Below are 19,804 nucleotides of genomic sequence, written 5' to 3'. Positions count from 1 at the left end.
CAAATAAGCTGTCTCTAGAGCAGCAGTTAACTAAATTTTGGCTCTCACAGACCCTTTCCCTTAAAGTCCATCCATTGACTCATTAAAATAAGTCTCACCTCAGATTATACTTAAAGGCATTCAACTGGAAACCAGAAAAGGTTAACATTAAGCATTACAGTACTGTGATAATGTTTGTGTTACAATAAAAGTCTAATGAATCTTAAAACACATGGAGAAAGGTACTCAATTTTGTAGACTTGGAACACTATCTGGAAAAAAACAAAACAATAGCAGCACATTCTGGTTTCTAGAATTTATTGAAGCTAATATGCGCAGTATATTGTTAGAAACCATTCTATTAACCAAATTATTTCTTAATTTGCAAGGAAAAAACAGGCTTATTGTAAAGAACTCAGAAAACTGGCACAGAGTGTAAAGTCAAAATTGATTCCTATCGATTAACCTTGTGGGATATTTCCTTCAAGCCGAACAGTTCAGAATCTTCAGTTGTCAATAATAACCCTAAATAAACGAATGCAAAATTTCTAAGCAAATTCTAAATAAAATGCTCAGTTTCATTTGTATTTTACCTAATTCTAGGAAAACATTTAAACACATGGATGATACTTGTTTCCCAATCATAATTTCCTCCCAAAAGATTTACCATATATTGTAAATCATTTATCACATAATGTATGTTTTTAAATATTCCATTAGACCCTCCATTACTGCAGAGGATGCCTATCATCAAAAAAAATGCCGTCTTAACCACAAGAATCCAATCTTGATTTATAATACTTAAGAATCATTGCAGTTGAATTCGAAAGTCAGGGGTTCTGTGTTCTATTTCACGCTGTTAAAGAACAATCTGGTTAAGATGAAGAGCCTGGGCTCTGAAGCCAGACTACTGGAGTTCAAACCCTAGCTCAGCCATTCAACTAGTTGTGTGATAACACTTTGTTCTAGTTACAAGATTAACATCTAGTTTTAAGTTTATCATGTTTTAGGCAGGATCCATTCATTAACTTGCTGTGTGACTTAACTACACGGCTTAGGTTAGCCAGGAGATATACCTTAAAATCTGCTTGCTTTGTTCACATCTCAAGAGTTAATAAAAAAAATAACGCTAATGAAGTACTTCAAACTCTTAAGTGAAAGGACAATACCAAAGCAATACTATTTCCATTTTTAACTATACACAAGTCTTAATGTTATCATATATATTTACTAATAACCAAATAACTAATGCAAATTTACCAATAACTAGGGCAATGCCTAACCACGTAATGAGTTGTGAGACACACATATGACTATTAGGAATGCAACAGTAATTGATATAATTATATGATATCACCACAAGATGGAGTAAGAGGTCTCAAAAACACACACATACTTTCCTGTCAAAAGTCTACAGATCTGACATTCCGTTCTGCCATCTCATAGTGATATAATTAGGTATTACTCTATTGGATCAGCCTCCTATGCAAGAATAAAATAAAAATAATAAGTAGTTTCATAAAAGCCAAGAAATTAGTTGAAGGAAAAGATTAAGCACACAAAGGAAAGTGGTGACACTACTTTGTAAAATGGCAAGAAGCATACAGAATGTCAGAGTGGAGTTCCAAACTAACATAAGTTTAAAAAATAAAATCTAGCCAGGCGCAGCGGCTCACATCTGTAGTCCCAGCACTTTGGGAGGCTGAGGTGGGTGGATCACCTGAGGTCAGGAGTTTGAGACCACCCTGACCAACATGGAGAAACCCTGTCTCTATTAAAAATACAAAATTAGCCGGGCATGGTGGCACATGCCTGTAATCCCAGCTACTCAGGAAGCTGAGGCAGGAGAATTGCTTGAACCTGGGAGACAGAGGTTACAGTGAGCCGAGATTGTGCCATTGCACTCCAGCCTGGGCAACAAGAGCGAAACTCCGTCTCAAATATATATATATTTTATATATAAAAAAATATATTTTATTTATTTATAAATAAAAATATATATTTTAAAACTAAAATAATACCACTTTAAAAACATAACTCTCTTCCTAATTCCTTTTAGTATAGAGAATGTCAAAGACAGCTTCAACTATTCTCTTAAAAGGAGGAGGAGGAAGGCTGGGCGCGGTGGCTCACGCTTGTAATCCCAGCACTTTGGGAGGCCGAGGCGGGCGGATCACGAGGTCAGGAGATCGAGGCTACGGTGAAACCCCGTCTCTACTAAAAATACAAAAAATTAGCGGGGCGTGGTGGCGGGCGCCTGTAGTCCCAGCTACTCGGAGGCTGAGAAGGGAGAATGGCGTGAACCTGGGAGGCGGAGCTTGCAGTGAGCCGAGATTGCGCCACTGCACTCCAGCCTGGGCAACAGAGCGAGACTCCGTCTCAAAAAAAAAAAAAAAAAAAGAGGAGGAGGAGTTTGAATAACATTTTTAGCATTGCCTTTTTTATGATATTGAAAATTGTGCAAAATAATAAAAAAGGAAGCCCTAAGGTCTGTAGGGACTTTCATAAATTTTGGGTAGGGCCATTTAGATTTATAGTCAATAATGTTTTTCTTTTCATTAAATAGCAGGGCTTTTATTTGCTTGAGCTTTACATTCAGAATTTCTTTAAGGGGTATAGTTTTTTAAAATTTTACCCCAAAAATGTACATACCATGTCAAACATACATAAGCAGAATTAGAAAGCAAAGGCTTAATATTCTTGATAAGTAAAAATGCTCCATAAATTTATCAGAAAGAGATAATCACTCCAAAATGAAAACGTAAGGGGTATTTTCAAGCAATCTACAAACAATGTGGTTAATAAGCAATAAAAATTATCGCTCATTAGTGACCTGATTAAAATGGTGACATTAATAATGAGATTTAGTGGCCAGGTGCAGTGGCTCACGCCTGTAATCCCAGCACTTTGGGAGGCCAAGGTGGATCACCTGAGGTCAGGAGTTCAAGACCAGCCTAGCCAACATGGTGAAACCCCACCTCAACTAAAAATACAAAATGAGCCGGGCATAGTGGTGCACGCCTGTAGTCCCAGCTACTCGGAAGGCTGAGGCAGGAGAATCTCTTGGATCTGGAAGGCAGAGGTTGCAGTGAGCCGAGATCGTGTCATTGCACTCCAGCCTGGGCAACAAGAGCAAAGCTCCATCTCAAAAAAAAAAAAAAAGAGAGATTTAAATGATTTTTTGCTTATCAGTCTAAAGAGAAAGATTTATCATAATTGATGTTGATAAGGATGTAGGGAAGCATACGTTGTTGATAAAAATGTAAACTGCGCAACCTTCCTAGAGGGTCTTAAATGGAGACACGTTTTTACTTAGAATTCCAGCTTCTAGGAGTTCTTGACAGTAACTCTTTTATACACAAAGATTTATCTGTAAGGATACTATTCATTGTTGTTTGTTTGTTTTTTGTTTTTTCTTTTTTTGAGATGGAGTCTCACTCTGTCGCCCAGGCTGGAGTGCAGTGGCACGTACTCGGCTCATTGCAACCTCTCTGCCTCTTGGGTTCAAGCGATTCTCCTGTCTCAGCCTCCCCAGTAACTGGGATTACAGACATGCACCACCACGCCCAGCTAGTTTTTTGTATTTTTAGTAGAGATGGGGCTTCATCATGTTGGCCAGGCTGGTCTCACACTCCTGATCTCGAGTGATCCACTCGCCTCAGCCTCCCAAAGTGCTGGGATTACAGGCATGAGCCACCATGCCCGGACTATTAATTGTTGTTTGTAACAGCCAAAACCTAGCCACAGCCAAAGATCAACAGTCAGCAGTTAGCTAAGTAAACTCAGCATATTCACATACTGGAATACTATGTAACTAGTAAAAGCCATGAAATAGAAATATTAATGACATCACTGGCCGGGCATGGTGGCTCATCATGCCTGTAATTCAGGCACTTTAGGAGGCCGAGGAAGGTGGATCACTGGAGCCCAGGAGTTCAAGATCAGCCTGGTCAACATGGTGAAACCCATCTCTACAATTAAAAAAAAAAAAATGAGAAATATTAATGACATCAGAAGATGTTCAACTCCATTAAGTGAAAAATGCAGGTTATAACACTATATATAGCCTGACACCAATTTTGGTTTTTCTTCTTTTTATAACAAGTACTTTATTTTCTTCTTTGTGCTTTTCTAAATTTCCTAATGTACATGTATTACTTTTATAATAAAAATATGATAAAACTACTAATTAATACAAACCACAAAACTCTTGATTATTATATTTTCATTTATAATATACAATTTTCCAATCAAATTTACACTTGTATATTCAGTTGAGTAGAAATATCTGGTTAAATACAGGTTTCAGATGTATGTGTTCAACACAAAAAGGATACTGAGAAAAATTTATGATCATTTCAAGAGACCATTTAAAGCTAATAAGCACGGTTTGGAAATTTCTCACTGAAAAGCTGGAACTACATACCCCATTTAAGAAAAGACTTGAAGATCTATTATTCTAACCCATTGCTTGTTTTGCACCCTCTTTACAATATATCTAAATAAATTTATTTTCTGAATATTCAAATTTGACTATTTCTGCAATTTAAAGCATCAAAATGACCCTCCAAATAGTAATTATAAAACTGCTAACTATTACTTATCATGAGAAATAACTTAATGAAAACCTATTTACAAATTAACAGCCCATCCATCCAAAGATTATATGTATTTCAATATTATAATTTATAAGAACAAGACATCCAATCTGCTCAAAAAGAAAATACAATTAATTTAGCATATGGAAACCACTTGCTTTTGCCAATACAACAAAATATCTGTAAATTATGTAGTGCTCAATAAAGTGGATGTAAGTTTATAATTGAAACTTCATTCACAAAAAAATGGTCTTTTACTAGCAAAACTGAATATTACAGCTTTTCAACTATATTCTAAATAAAAATAATTAAAAATCAATTCAAAAAATTCAGAATAAGTGCTTTTTTTAAATCTCACAAAAACTGAAACTATCATTTACATCAGTTGTAATAGCAATAAAAATTAGAAATCAATTTGCTATAACTCTTGAAAACACTTATAAAAACAAAACAAAATTAAAAAATAAACAAAAAGGTAAAACTAAGTATTCATTTTAAATTAAAGATAATCTGACTCCTTACGACATACCCACTTGCAGATGTATAAATAGCAGATGCATTCAAAACAGTGCAAGATTTAATTAATTTAGGACAATATTCCGACCAATCCCAATGCAGGTTTTAAATTACTTGTGCACGTTTATATAGAATCATAAAAATAAACCTCTAATATGTAATCAGCTTATGCCAATTCAGAAAACTCCACACCAATACAACAACTATGGAAATCATGAGATATGACTGGGGGGAGAAAAGCAAAACCTAGCATCAAAAGTGCATATACTCATTGTAACTACAATCTTACTATATATTCCCACTTTTGTTTTAAAAAAAGTTTTCTTTAAACTATATGTCTCAAAGGAATACTAAATGTATAATTTCATATTCTTTTTTGAATTTAAAAAATATATACGTAATCCTCCTTTGTTTTTGGTAAGTTCAAATATGAATTGACAGTGGGGTAATTGGATTGTGGATTCTTTAAGAAAGCTCTATAGAAGAGAAGAATACAACATACTATATCTTCTTTAAGAAGTATGAGCTGAAATGTTAGGCATTCCTTGTATTGTTTTTTAAATATATTTAAGGAATGCTGTTTTTGTAAAACCATGGCTTTGAAAAAGAAATCTGAGATCAAAATACATTACTAGAGGATCTCTACAAAAGGTCACCAAGACTATCCTTGTTTGTGAAATCAGGGAAAACATTTTTAGAATTTATCTTGTTAGAAAAAACGCTACCACTTTTCTTTCTTTTTCTTCTTTCTGATTATCACAATTAAACACCAGAAGATTTTCCCCAAATAAATACTGATGTAAATGTTGACTTCAAGGACAAAGAACTTCCATAAGAGTCTATTTCTCAGGCATTTCACCATTTCTTGAGACCACAGGACACAGGCAGCACTGTTCAATGTGAATTGTCACTGGACTCCGTTGAAGTATTCCTTCTGGGAGAGTTTATTGGTACCTGACGCTCACTGGTAGATGTAGGTTTAGCAGCATTTGGTGGCTTTGTAGAGGAATTAGGTGGAAGTCTATGACGATTACTCTCCTCACCAGAAGTAGAGGAATGTCTTTTTCTTCCAAATTCCTCACTAATAGGGGGCTGCAAATGATGAAAGACAACACCGTTGACAATTTTACTGTTTTTCCTCCCTTCAGAATCTAAGGCTAGACTTTTCCCCAAAAAAGTAAGTTAAATGGACACTTCAGCAGAATTTTTTTTTTTTTTTTTTTCTGACGGAGTCTCGCTCTGTCGCCCAGGTTGGAGTGCAGTGGCGCGATCTCGGCTCACTGCAAGCTCCGCCTCCCGGGTTCACGCCATTCTGCCGCCTCACAGATTTTATTAGTATAACAAAAACTTAACAGCAACTTAAGGTACTAAACTTAAATTTCCTTCCTAACTAAATCAGCCTACTAGTATTTGCTCATTCTTTTACTCAACATATGTTTGTGGTTTTTGTTTTTGTTTTTTGTTTCTGAGACGGAGTCTCACTCTGTAGCCCGAGTGTTTTTTGTTTTGGTTTTGGTTTTGGTTTTGTTTTGAGACACAGTCTCACTCTGTAGCCCAAGCTGATGTGCAGCGGCGCGATCTTGACTCACTGGAACCTTTGCCTTTGGGGCTCAAGCGATTCTCCTGCCTCAGCCTCCCGAGTAGCTGGGACTAGATGCGCAAGCCACCACACCCGGTTAATTTTTTCGTGTTTTTAGTAGAGACGGGGTTTCACCATGTTGCCCTGGGTGGTCTCAAACTCCTGAGCTCAGGCGATCCACCCACCTTGGCCTCCCAAAGTGCTGAGATTACAGGCGTGAGCCACCACGCCTGGCCTCAACGTATGTTTATTAAGCTTCTCTCATGTTTTAGGGCCTGAGCGATCTGATCGGGTATAGGTATAAGGCTGGGTTCCATGGCTCCAAGAAAATGTTTCAGCGAGGCTATTTGCCTTCTTTATTCAATTTCGTCAACTGTAAAGGATGTGTACCTTCAGTCTCTTTCTCAATCCTAAACTCCTATTCCAGGCTTGCTTAAGTGAAAATGTTTAAATAACAGATAAAGGAAAGCAGTAGGGGAATAAAAGAGATGCCAAGTTAAATTATCGTTAGCAAGTTCGAAGGTTTATCTAGAATTCCTGTGATAAGGAGACTGGAGAATATTATTGATGATACCAAATTTAAACATCTTCAAACGTTTAAGTACCCAGTGAAAAGGCATCCTGCATTCAAAAAAAAAGTCAGCTTTTTAGGCCTTTCCAGTTACCAAGATTTGGGAGCCTAGAACTGAACACCAATGAACTAGTATTTTTATGTGGAGCTAAATTAAGATAGTAACCTTCTCATCCAATCTTCTGTTGTACTTAAAGGAGGCCTGAATTCTTAGCTTATGTTCAGATGGGGCAAGAGTCTGAAATATAGAGCAAGGATGTCTTTGTGACAGAACTGGCTAGACCACTCTAGAAAAATAGCTCTTAATTCCAGAGACAGGCACTTTTATTAACCCTATCCGTGGGTCATCAAGTCCATTTACACAAAACCACAAGACAAATTACAACACAAAGCAGAGCTGATGAACCTAGCCTTCCTTTTACTTTCCTATTTTTAAATTTAAAATTTTTCTTCTTCCTTTCTTTTTTTTTTTTTTTTTTGAGATAGATTCTCATTCTGTTGCCTAGGCTGGAGTGCAGTGGCACAATCTCCTGCAACCTCCACCTCCCAGGTTCAAGCAATTCTTGCGCCTCAGCCCCCTGAGTAGCAGGGATTACACACGTGCACCATCACACCCAGCTAATTTTTGTATTTTTAGTAAAGACAGAGTTTTGCCATGTTGACCAGCTGGACTTGAACTCCTGGCATCAAGTGATCCACCTGCCTCGGCCTCCCAAAGTGCTGGAATTACAGGTGTGAGCCACCACACCCAGCCTTTTTCCTTTATTTTTTATTTATCTTCTTCCTCCTTTTCCTTTATCTTCTTACATTCATGACATTTTTTAATGCTTTTCTTTTCCTCTTGAAATCAAATTGATAAAGCCTATATAAGTTCAACCTTCAACCAAAGGTGATGAGAAGAACCCATGAGAGTGGACATTGTCATAAGATGGCAGCAAAAGGACCTTGTCTAGCTGACTCAACTAAAAGACACCACTCTTGCACTTGCACACATGCACACAACATTCTCTCTTTAATTTTATTATGCAGGTACCCTAAATCCATATCAGCACATGTTACAGAAATTATATAGCTAAAAGATCATTAAAAAGTGAAAAGTTTTCACATTACTAGTGACAAATTAGCATATCAGATAAAAATTAATAAATCTAGAAAATGTTTAATTATAGCAGCATATGAAAATTAAATTGAATTAACAATTACACCGTGGTAATACAAGATGTTAACATTTGCGAAATCTGAGTGAACAGAGTATATGGGAATTCTCTGAACTATTTTTATATCTATTTCAAAGTTTAATTTTAAAACTAAAAAGTTAAAAAATATAAATTACAAAATTAAAGCTTAAAAAGTCACTGATAAGAGACTGAAACATATGGATAATAAAAAGAATAGAGGAAATGACTTAAAACTTACATCAACACGGAAGTCTTCTAACCTCTTAAAACTACAGAGGTATTCCTGAAGTTTTGGGTCAATAGACTGTGTCTTAGACTGAGAATATTTCAAATAAGCCCAAAACTTTTCTAGTCCATACAGCTGACCTAATAACAAAGAAGAACATACATTATAAATTATATGAAATTTTAAAAATTATTCACATTAAATATAATCCTATCAGCAATAAACAATTTATCTTCCAATATATGCTTACTCTAGATCTTGAGAATAAGACATGTAATGAATTAACCAATAATGGCAGCTAATATTTATTAAGCATTTGCTATGTAACAAGTATTAAGTGCTTTATTATGCATCAAACTAATTTGAACCATAAACAACCCAAAACATGGGTGTTCTCATATATGTTACAGATGAGAAAACTGAGGCTAGCAAGGGTAGGCAATTTACCCACAGTCACATAGCTTCTAAATAGTGGAAAGGGAATTTGGACCTAGCAGTCTGGCCCACAGCCTGCACTCAAGCACTGTGCTATTTCTGCCTTTCCAAGCTTACCTGCTGATGTTGCATAGAATTTTCATGTAATGGAACATCAGTGAGTAGCCATGTTTGTCAAAGGGATAATGACAAAATATACCTCCATAAAAGAAAGACTTGAGAGTAGTTACTTTCCAACACCTCCCAGGAAGGGCCTTCTTACTACCTGGTGCCCCATCCTTCATCACGAAACACAATAATAGCATGAAGATCTTAAATGGTTTGCCCTGAAGAAAAAAACTATGAATTCCCTCCCTATTTACTGACAGACTCAGGTTTACAATTTCCAATTAGAGCACAAGTTTTCTGATGTTATTGTTACCAGATTCATAGTCTTTTTTGGTTTCTTCTTGGAAATCCTGAAAAATTTCTCGCCTGAATTTTTTTTCCAGTCCGTAACTATAAAACCTGAACAGACATTCTAACCCATACCTATAAAGAGAAAATAGAAGGTTTATAATAAAATACAATATCTCTATAGTTAGTAACATCAATATAAGCAAACATGGCACAAATAATCCTAAACAAAAAATAAAATTTTAGCATTCAGATTTTTAAATTTTTTTTGAGACAGTCTCGCTCTTGTTGCTCAAGCTGGAGTGCAATGGTGCGACCTCGGCTCACTGCAACCTCCGCCTCCCTGGTTCAAGCTATTCTCCTGCCTCAGCCTCCTGAGTAGCTGGGATTACAGGTGCCCACCACCACGCCCGGCTAATTTTTTTTATTTTTAGTAGAGACGGGGTTTCACCATGTTGGCCAGGCTGGTCTCAAAACTCCTGACCTCAGGTGATCCATCTGCCTCGGCCTCCCAAAGTGCTGGGATTACAGGTGTGAGTCACTTCGCCCAGCCGGTATGCAGATTTTTAACTGAACTGGTAGTTAGTAATCCATAGCTGGCTTTGCTATTTTTGTTGACTCAGCCATAGCACATCATGAAGGTATACTGAGAACCTGCTGCATGAGAGACAGCCCTTGGACAGTTCAGTATGACCTCTTTAGATGCACACAATATCTCTCCCTGGTATTTCTGAAGAACTGGCCAAAAGATTTAGTGATAAATTGGGGACGTGTTAGATTTTCCCCAAACTAAAATTTATAATGGTGTGTTTGTACACAGTATTAAATAAATACTCTTGAATGTAAGCTTTACTCTAGGAAGACAAAGACCATACGGCTGTGCCCTAGATCCCAGGTGTGGTTATCCCATTCAACTATAATGGTACAAACATAATTAAATGGTTAAGAGAGCCTCCCTGCTTTCATTACAAAGTACAATTAATAGTAGATATATTGCTAATAGAGCTATAATCACTACGTAAATGAGAAAACAAATTTCCTTGTTTCTGTCTGTAACTATCTAGAGAATCTAGGAGTTCTGCTCAGTAGATCAGCAAACTATATAGGCTCAACCTTCAACCACAGCTGATGAGCAGAACCCATGAGAGTGAAACAAGGCTGTAAGATGGCAGCAAAAAGACCTTGTCTATCTGACTCAACTAAAAGATACCACAATTAAAACACTCCTAAGTTAGAATCCTAAGTCATTCTGGGTACCTCAACAGAAAGGTTACAACCTCTTCATTCTGCTAACATAATGTTAACTGGCTGTCAGTCACAGGAAGCAGGGTATGTGATTGTGTGTCTCTTTTGTAACCAGCTTATTTACAAGACGAAGAGTGATGGTCTGGCAAGCCAACAAGAGAAATGCAGGACTGCCAACTACACACTTATACACTAACCTGAGCCCTTGACTCCCATAGCCTTAAGTGATGCTACTGGTTGAGCTTGCATGACTGAAGTCTAAGGAGATCAAAGACTAAAGGAACCACAGTTCAGAATGACAAACTTGCTTTGATGTTCCTCTTATGGGATCATATTATACCGACATCAGTTGTTCTCAATCCTAGCTACATATTATAATCATCTAGGGAGCTTTTAAAAAATACTGATGCCAAGGCTCTGCTCCAAACCAATGGAATCGGGATCTTTTTTTTTAATTTTTAAAATTTTTGTGGGTACACAGTGGGTGCTTATATTTATGGGGCACATGACATGTTTTGATACAGGCATGCAATGTGAGATAAGCATATCATGGGGAATGGAGTATCCATCCCCTCAAGCATTTATCCTTTGAGTTACAAACAATTCAATTACACTCTTTAAGCCATTTTATTTATTTTTTAATTTTAATTTTTTTTTTTTTTTTTTTTGGAGACAGAGTTTTACTCTTGTTGCCCAGGATGGAGTGCAGTGGCACAATCTCAGCTCACTGCAACCTCCACCTCCTGGGTTCAAGTGATTCTCCTGCCTCAGCCTCCCAAGTAGCTGGGATTACGGGCGCCTGCCACCACATCTGGCTAATTTTTGTACTTTTAGTAGAGACGGGGTTTCACCATGTTGGCCAGGCTGGTCTTGAACTCCTGATGTCACGTGATCCACCTACCGTGGCCTCCCAAAGTGCTGGATTACAGGCGTGAGCCACCACTCCCAGCCTCTTTAAACCATTTAAAAGTGTACAATTAAGCTACCATTGACTATAGTCACCCTATTATGCTATCAAATAGTAGGTCTTGTTCATTCTTTCCAACCATTTTTTTTTTGTACCCAAAATCAGAATCTTTGAGGGGATGCCTCAGTATCTCTCTTTATTTCTGGAGAAGTAAGTTTTTGGTTTTTATCAAGTAAATCATATTTTAGAGGAATATAGAAATTCTTAAGATTACTGATAAAGGATAACAATACAACATTTATACTGAATAGGCAATATTTGGATTTTTACTCTTATTTCTTAGCAAACTATTCCAGGTGCTGGGAAAACTGGCTAGCCATATGTAGAAAGCTGAAACTGGATCCCTTCCTTACACCTTATACAAAAATTAATTCAAGATGGATTAAAGACTTATATGTTAGACCTAAAACCATTAAAATCCTACAAGAAAACCTAGGCAATACCATTCAGGACATAGGCGTGGGCAAGGACTTCATGTCTACAACACCAAAAGCAATGGCAACAAAAGCCAAAATCGACAAATGGGATCTCATTAAACTAAAGAGCTTCTGCACAGCAAAAGAAACTATCATCAGAGTGAACAGGCAACCTACAGAATGGGAGAAAATTTTTGAAACCTACTCATCTGACAAAGGGCTAATATCCAGAATCTACAATGAACTCAAACAAACTTACAAGAAAAAAACAAACAACCCCATCAAAAAGTGGGCAGAGGACATGAACAGACACTTCTCAAAAGAAGACATTTATGCAGCCAAAAAACACATGAAGAAATGCTCATCATCACTGGCCATCAGAGAAATGCAAATCAAAACCACAGTGAGATACCATCTCACACCAGTTAGAATGGCCATCATTAAAAAATCAGGAAACAACAGGTGCTGGAGAGGATGTGGAGAAATAGGAACACTTTTACACTGTTGGTGGGACTGTAAACTAGTTCAACCATTGTGGAAGTCAGTGTGGCGGTTCCTCAGGGATCTCGAACTAGAAATACCATTTGACCCAGCCATCCCATTACTGGGTATATACCCAAAGGACTATAAATCATGCTGCTATAAAGACACATGCACACGTATGTTTATCGCAGCACTATTCACAATAGCAAAGAGTTGGAACCAACCCAAATGTCCAACAACGATAGACTGGATTAAGAAAATGTGGCACATATACACCATGGAATACTATGCAGCCATAAAAAATGATGAGTTCGTGTCCTTTGTAGGGACACGGATGAAACTGGAAAACATCATTCTCAGTAAACTATCGCAAGGACAAAAAACCAAACACCGCATGTTCTCACTCATAGGTGGGAATTGAACAATGAGAACTCATGGACACAGGAAGGGGAACATCACACTCCGGGGACTGTTGTGGGGTGGGGGGAGGGGGGAAGGACAGCATTAGGAGATACACCTAATGCTAAATGATGAGTTAATGGGTGCAGGAAATCAACATGGCACATGGATACATATGTAACAATCCTGCACATTGTGCACATGTACCCTAAAACCCTAAAGTATAATAAAAAAAAAATTATGGAAAAAAAAAAAAAAAAAACAAAGCAAACTATTCCAAATACCAAAAGTATGACATTAATAACACAACCCAAATATGCAGCATAACTGCTGGAGTGAAGGACCGAGGCAAATGATCAGCCTTCTCAGTTGTCATTTACTCATTTACCACTTACTGCAAGACAGCTCAGAGGAGTAGAAAACCTAGAGGCTTAGAACCAGAAAGAACTATATTTAAATCATGGGCTTGTAATTATATCACTGAAAATTGAGTCAATTGGATCCTATTTTTCAAAAATAGATATTTGTAAACCCTCTAGACCAGAGCTAGCACATTGAAGAGATGCAAGCGATGTTAGCTCTCTCCCTCCTTCCTGAAATCACATTATTACTACTTTCAACCAATGGACAGAATTAGTAACAATTCCCTAATAACAATAATCATCTGGCCGGCCACAGTGGCTCATGCCTGTAATCCTAGCACTTTGGGAGGCCAAGGTGGGTGGATCACTTGAGGTCAGGTGTTCAAGACCAGCCTGGCCAATATGGTAAAACCCCATTTCTACTAAAAATACAAAAATTAGCCGGGTGTGGTGGTGGGCACCTGTGATGCCCGCTACTTGCGAGACTAAGGCAGAAGAATTGCTTGAATCCAGGAGGCAGAGGTTGCAGTGAGCCGAGATCGTAACACTGCACTCCAGCCTAGGCAGCAGTGTGACTTTGTCTCAAAAAAACAAAGAAAGGAAGGAAGGGAGGGAGGAAGGGAGGGAGGGAGTGAGGAAGGGAGGGAGGGAGGGAGTGAGGGAGGGAGGAAAAAGTAAAGAGGGAGGGAAGCAGGGAGGGAGAGAGGGAATCATTTATCAAGCACTTACTATACATAAGTTAATGTGTTAAGCCCTTTAAATGCTTTGTGTAATCTTCACAATAACCCCATGAGAGAGTATCTATCATAATTTAACCTTTTTTCTGTTGAGACAGAGTCTTATTCTGTCGCCCAGACTGAAGTGCAGTAGCGCAACCTTGGCTCACTGCAACCTCCTCCTCCCAGGCTCAAGCAGTTCTCATGTTTCAGCCTCCCAAGCAGCTATAAGCACAGGCCACCACGCCAAGCTAATTTTTAGAAGAGATGGGGTTTTGCCATGTTGGCCAGGCTAGTCTCAAACTCCTGGCCTCAGTGATTTGCCTGCCTCGGCCTCCCAAAGTGCAGGGATTACAGGTGTGAGCCACCATGCCTGGCTTAACCTACTTTTTATAAAGAACCTAAAGCCTGGTGGGATTATGATCTGCCAAGGCCACAGTAAATTAATGGCTGGGACTCAAACATAGTCCTGATTTCAAGGACTTCAGGTGCTTAACCACTACTTCCTAAGAAGTAGCTAATACAGTCTAGTGTCTAGAAGTAGCTAATACAGTCTGCTAATAAATACTGCAGAAACAGAACCAAAGGTAGGAAACTGTATTACAAAGGTATTAGAAACATACACAGAGTTGTGTGTATAGGAACACAGAAGAGGAACTCCCAACCTAGACTTGGGTGGAAATGGAATCAGAGAAGTTATTAGAAAGTCTTAAGGAACAAACAGAAATTGCATAAATAGCAAAATAGTCTGAGATCAATTAAAACAATGGCTTTCAAACTTTTCTGACTAGGTCCAATACTATGAAAAATATTTTACCTTATAACTAAATCAATATGCACTTCTCTATATGTGTGTACATAAAAAGATATATGTTTTGCAAAACAGTTCTTAAATTTGTATGTAAATGGGTATGAATTAAATTCATATGTATGAATTACTATGCTCAGTGCAGTCTGGTATTTTCTACTGTATTTTTTAAAGCACGTTAGAACCACTAAATTGATTTTACAATTGACGAATAGGTAGGAAACCACAGTTTGAATAAGAACAATGAGATTTGGAATGGCAAATTTTGCCTTTTATGCCAACTCTGGTAAACTGGCAATAGCTATTAAAGTCATAAGGAAGAGTATAAATCTTAAAAGTGGGGTAAGAAAGAACATAAAACATAACTGGGATTGATTAGCGATATCAGTAATAGACAGAGGAAAAAGAAATAGAAAAATACCTGCCATGGATCTGCTGTTCCTGATATAGATAACAGATAAAAATTAAACGGGCTTTGTTTATTATACATAAGTCAACGCAAAGAAATTTTTGTGTTTTTAATCAGAAAAATGTATTTGTAGCACCTTGTATTCTCAAAGATCACAATATCTGGTAAACAATATATTCTTATTTGATATTTACAAGAGGAATCCATTTTCAGAACTTACAGAAAGGTAAGTTTAGGTAAATATGATTGAATGAAAAATCATCTTTTTCCCTTCTCTCCATCTCTTGTTCCTTTCTCCTTTTCCCCATGAATAAATAGCCTTCATGAGTCCACGCCATGATCCTTCTTACCCTCTTGGTCTGCCCTCACTCAGCCCTACAGGCACTCTCAAGACTTTCCGTGAACATTTCTGAAGGAAGCAAGGTCTAAGCTGGGACAAAAAGAATAGGTTTAGAAAAGCACAGGGAGGATGAAGAGAAGTAGAAGCAAAGTTAAGAACATGCACAGATGTCCAGAGGCTAGAGAGCTTGGTTCATTTGAAGAATATGTAGTTCAGTACCACTGTTGCCCAGAGTACTAGAGGACTAGCGGGGAAAAAATTAGACAAGGTGAGTCAAAGGACATATTGTGAGAGGCCTTGCTTTTTCTTTTCTCAAAGAATCTTAAGAACTGGGTTGGCTCTAAGCACATATCAGTTGGGGTATGTATATGTACATGCAAGGGAAATCTGTAATGGTGGGAGCATGGGAGAGAAAAGTTTTGTAATTTCATTCAGCCCTTCTGCCAGCCTCTAAGATGGTTCCTCATGATCCCATCTCTTGGTATTAACAACCTTGTGTAGTACCCTCCTATACTGTGCCAGGACTGGTCTGTATGGACAATACAATATGGCAGAAATAATGGTATGCCACTTCCAAGTGCAGGTTGTATAAAATACTGAGGCTTCCATTTTGGAAGCTCTACTCATTCAGGGTGAAACCATATTGCAAAATGCCCTAGGGAAGGTCAATGTGGCAAGGAACTGAAGCCTCCTGCCAACAGCCATGTGAATGAGCTTGAAAAAGATCCTCCAGCCCAGGCCAAGTCTTCAGAGACCACAGCCCACTTCAACATCTTGGCTGCAAGCTCATGAGAAACCATAAGCCAGAACCACCCAGCTAAGCAGTTCCTGGAGTCTCAACTCTTTGAAGCTGTGAACTAACAAATGTTTATTGTTTTAACCTATAGAGTTTTGGGGTAATTTGCAATGCAGAAATAGAAAACTAATACAGCTCTCCCTCTAGTTATATTGTGCTACTTTCACAGTTCAAAATCAGGCTACTTCAGTACTAGTTTTTAAAATTATTTTCTAAAAACTCCCTCTATCGGATCTACGTGGGTAAAGAAAAAAAGAAAAAGAAAATAATAAAACTCCCTCGAAGTGTAAAAGAAAATATCTGACCTGTAATTTCCTTTTGCATCTTCCCAAGCAAGTTGTCTAAATTCCTCATACATTTTTTTATTGAAGTGATCTCTGAGGAAAAAGGACCAGAAACGAAAGAGGGTATTCATTTCTTGGGACTGACCAATTCCCAAGCGTTTTCTCTCTGAAAAAAGTTAAATAAAATATTATTTAATTAAACATACTTTTTAAAGACAAGACAGCAGATGTTATATATAAAATGAAGAAAGCTCAACCATATTAATCCTCAAAATGTATTTAGGTTTCTTCTAAATAGAGTGGGGATCTCCAACCCCCAGGCCACAGACTGGTACCCTACTGTGAACTGCACATGTGAGGGATCTAGACTGGACACTCCTTAAGAGAATCTAATGCCTGATGATCTGAGGTGGAACAGTTTTATCCAAAACCATCCCCCATGGAAAAATTGTCTTCCATGAAACAGGTCCCTAGTGCCAAAAAGATTGAGGACTGCTGAAATAGCTGACAAATTCTAACCCATTTTTTGACTCACTGCTTAAATAATAAATATCTCTCAATAGCTACAAGAAGAGTATATTAAATTTTTTTTCTTTTTTTGAGACAGAGTCTCACTCTGTCGCCCAGGCTGGAGTGCAATGGCGCAATTTTGGCTCACTGCAACCTCTGCCTCCCAGGTCCCAGCAATTCTCCTGCCTCAATCTCCTGGGTAGCTGGGATTACAGGCGCCTGCCATCACACCGAGATAACTTTTGTATTTTTAGCAGAGATGGAGTTTCACTATGTTGGCCAGGCTGGTCTCATACTCCTGACCTCAAGTGATCTGCATGCCTCGGCCTCCCAAAGTGCTGAGATTACTGGCATGAGCCACCATGCTCGGCCGAGTATATTAATTTTTATTTCCTAATGTGTCTAAGTTATAAAGTACACGAATAAAGGATATATGTAAACATGTTTACTTAAAGTAAAACTATTTATAGTCTAACAATAAAAGAATATCTTAACCTGATATTAAATGACAATATTTAAATTTTTTAGAATTATATTTTAATTTTAAATATATTAGATAGATAAAGGACAAGCATCTTACCACTTAGGCATCTTCGACGATACTTGTGGTACACTTGTTGGGTAAACCCATTTTCCTTCAAAAGTTCATGAGAAGGATGCTGGAACTTTGGGAATGAACGAGGAGTACATCCATAACTTCCTGCTAGTGGTGCGCCTTCTGAAGGTGAAGCATTTGAAGTGCTGTTTGAGGAAGGGGAAAAAAGCCTTCAAAATGAAAAATCAAGAACCAAGTATATGAACCAATTTGTACTTTTTTTTCATTATTGGGGGTCTAAGCAGTGGAAAAGACAGTAGTCCCTAAAACTCTCCTAAATTAATGACATACAGATCTGCATATAGTGCTACTTATGTTCAATACACATATATAAATTCAGAAGCTGATAAAAAGCATGGTCATAAACTCTCAAGCTAACATAGTTTAAGCAGAAGCAGATAACTGAATAGCTCATTCCTCCTCCAAATCATTATTAATTTAGATTAGTTTTTTATTATGTGGAAACTTTCAATTTATCTTGAATAATTTAGGTTAGTGATGTAAATTGAATACATGGAGATTAGGGGTAAAATCTGGCACAAAGATGGAAAATAATTTCATTATCTCAAAGACATACCTGCAATTTTCTTTTTTTCTAAAGGCATCAAAAGTAAGACAGAACCTGCAATTCTCTAAATCAATTCCACTTTTGATCTGTCTCCTAAATCTGTCTTTTCCTTCTCATCTGCACTCAAATTCAAATTTAGACCTAAATTCAAATTTAGATCTTCCTCTTCTTTCACTTGAATTAACCAGTCTCTTTGTTTTTCCAAGTGTCCCTTCTCTATCCTGCCACCAAAGTCATCTTCCTAAAACATTTATCTAAATCAGTGGTTCTCAAAGTGGTCTGTGGACTGTTGGAAGGTTCCTAAGAACCTTCTAGAAAGTCTACGAAGTCAAAACTGATTTCAAAATAAGAAGACATTGTTGGCCCTTGCCTCTGTGTTGACCTTTCTACTGAAGGTACAGAAGCAATGGTGTGTAAAACTGATGTGAATTGAGGCAGTGGCACCAAACTTTACTTACTTGTGACTGCATTCTTCATTGTTATGCACTTGCAATTAGAAAAAATAAAACAATTCCATTTCAACTTAAAAATATCCTTGATAAAGCCAAAAAATTAACTTTATAAAATCTCACTCATGAGTACATATCTTTTTGTGTGTGACAAACATGAAATGCAAGCTTGTTTTGCAAGATGAAAATGTTCTGGAGATCTGTTTCACGACAATGTGAAGATACTGAACACTACTGAGTTGTACACTTAAGAACTGTTAAGATGGTAAATTTCATGTTATACATTTTTTACAATTTTTTAAAAATGAGAAGAAAGCACAAAGCATTTTTGCAGCATATTAAACTACAATGGGGCTGGGTGTGGTGGGCTCACACCTGTAATCCCAGCACTTTGGGAGGCCGAGGCGGGCGGATCACCTGAAGTCAGGAGTTCGAGACCAGCCTGGCCAACATGGTGAAACCCTGTCTCTATAAAAAATACAAAAATTAGCTGGACATGGTGGCATGTACCTGTAATCCCAGCTACTCGGGAGGCTGAGGCAGGAAACTCACTTGAACCCGGGTGGCGGAGGTTGCAGTGAGCAGAGATCACGCCATTGCACTCCAGCCTAGGTGATGAGCAAAACTCCATCTCAAAAAAAAAAAGCTACAATCGTTTTCTTAAAGCAAAGCACTTGTGTGATTAAGTTATAAGGCAAACTAGCAACTTTTTTCATGTTTAACTAAAAGAACAACCAACAAACTATGGTTACTCAGACTTTATTATCTCTCATTTCCTTGAAAATGAAAAAAAAGTTTTTGTTTTTTGTTTTTTGTTTTGAGACAGAGTGTCGCTCTGTTGCCAGGCTGGAGTGCAGTGATGCCATCTCAGCTCACTGCAACCTCCACCTCCCGGGTTCAAGCGATTCTCCTGCCTCAGCCTCCTGAGTAGCTGGGACTACAGGTGCCTGCCACCACACCCAACTAATTTTTGTATTTT

The 19,804-nt window shown here is 37.7% G+C and overlaps 1 protein-coding gene across 4 annotated transcripts in view; it reads right to left on the bottom strand.

Moving 5' to 3' along the window:
• Positions 1 to 4,189: 4,189 nt before the first annotated feature.
• Positions 4,190 to 19,804, bottom strand: part of LARP1B (La ribonucleoprotein 1B) — a 153,688-nt gene continuing 138,073 nt past the window's right edge. For all 4 annotated transcript variants that reach the window (XM_032146902.2, XM_032146896.2, XM_032146888.2 and 1 more), the window contains 5 exons: positions 17,794 to 17,954; positions 16,725 to 16,869; positions 9,504 to 9,613; positions 8,660 to 8,787; positions 4,190 to 6,185 (listed from right to left, as the gene is read on the bottom strand). In XM_032146902.2, coding sequence (XP_032002793.1) covers positions 5,988 to 6,185; positions 8,660 to 8,787; positions 9,504 to 9,613; positions 16,725 to 16,869; positions 17,794 to 17,954 — 742 coding nt within the window. In that variant the 3' untranslated portion in view covers positions 4,190 to 5,987. The remainder of the gene's footprint in view (positions 6,186 to 8,659; positions 8,788 to 9,503; positions 9,614 to 16,724; positions 16,870 to 17,793; positions 17,955 to 19,804) is intronic.

The sequence above is a fragment of the Hylobates moloch genome, unplaced genomic scaffold (genome assembly GCF_009828535.3).
Source record: "Hylobates moloch isolate HMO894 unplaced genomic scaffold, HMol_V3 SCAFFOLD_3, whole genome shotgun sequence".
In the NCBI taxonomy this organism is placed as follows: domain Eukaryota; kingdom Metazoa; phylum Chordata; class Mammalia; order Primates; family Hylobatidae; genus Hylobates; species Hylobates moloch.
Note: the sequence above shows the minus strand (reverse complement) of the source record. Positions and strands in the feature narration are given on the sequence as shown.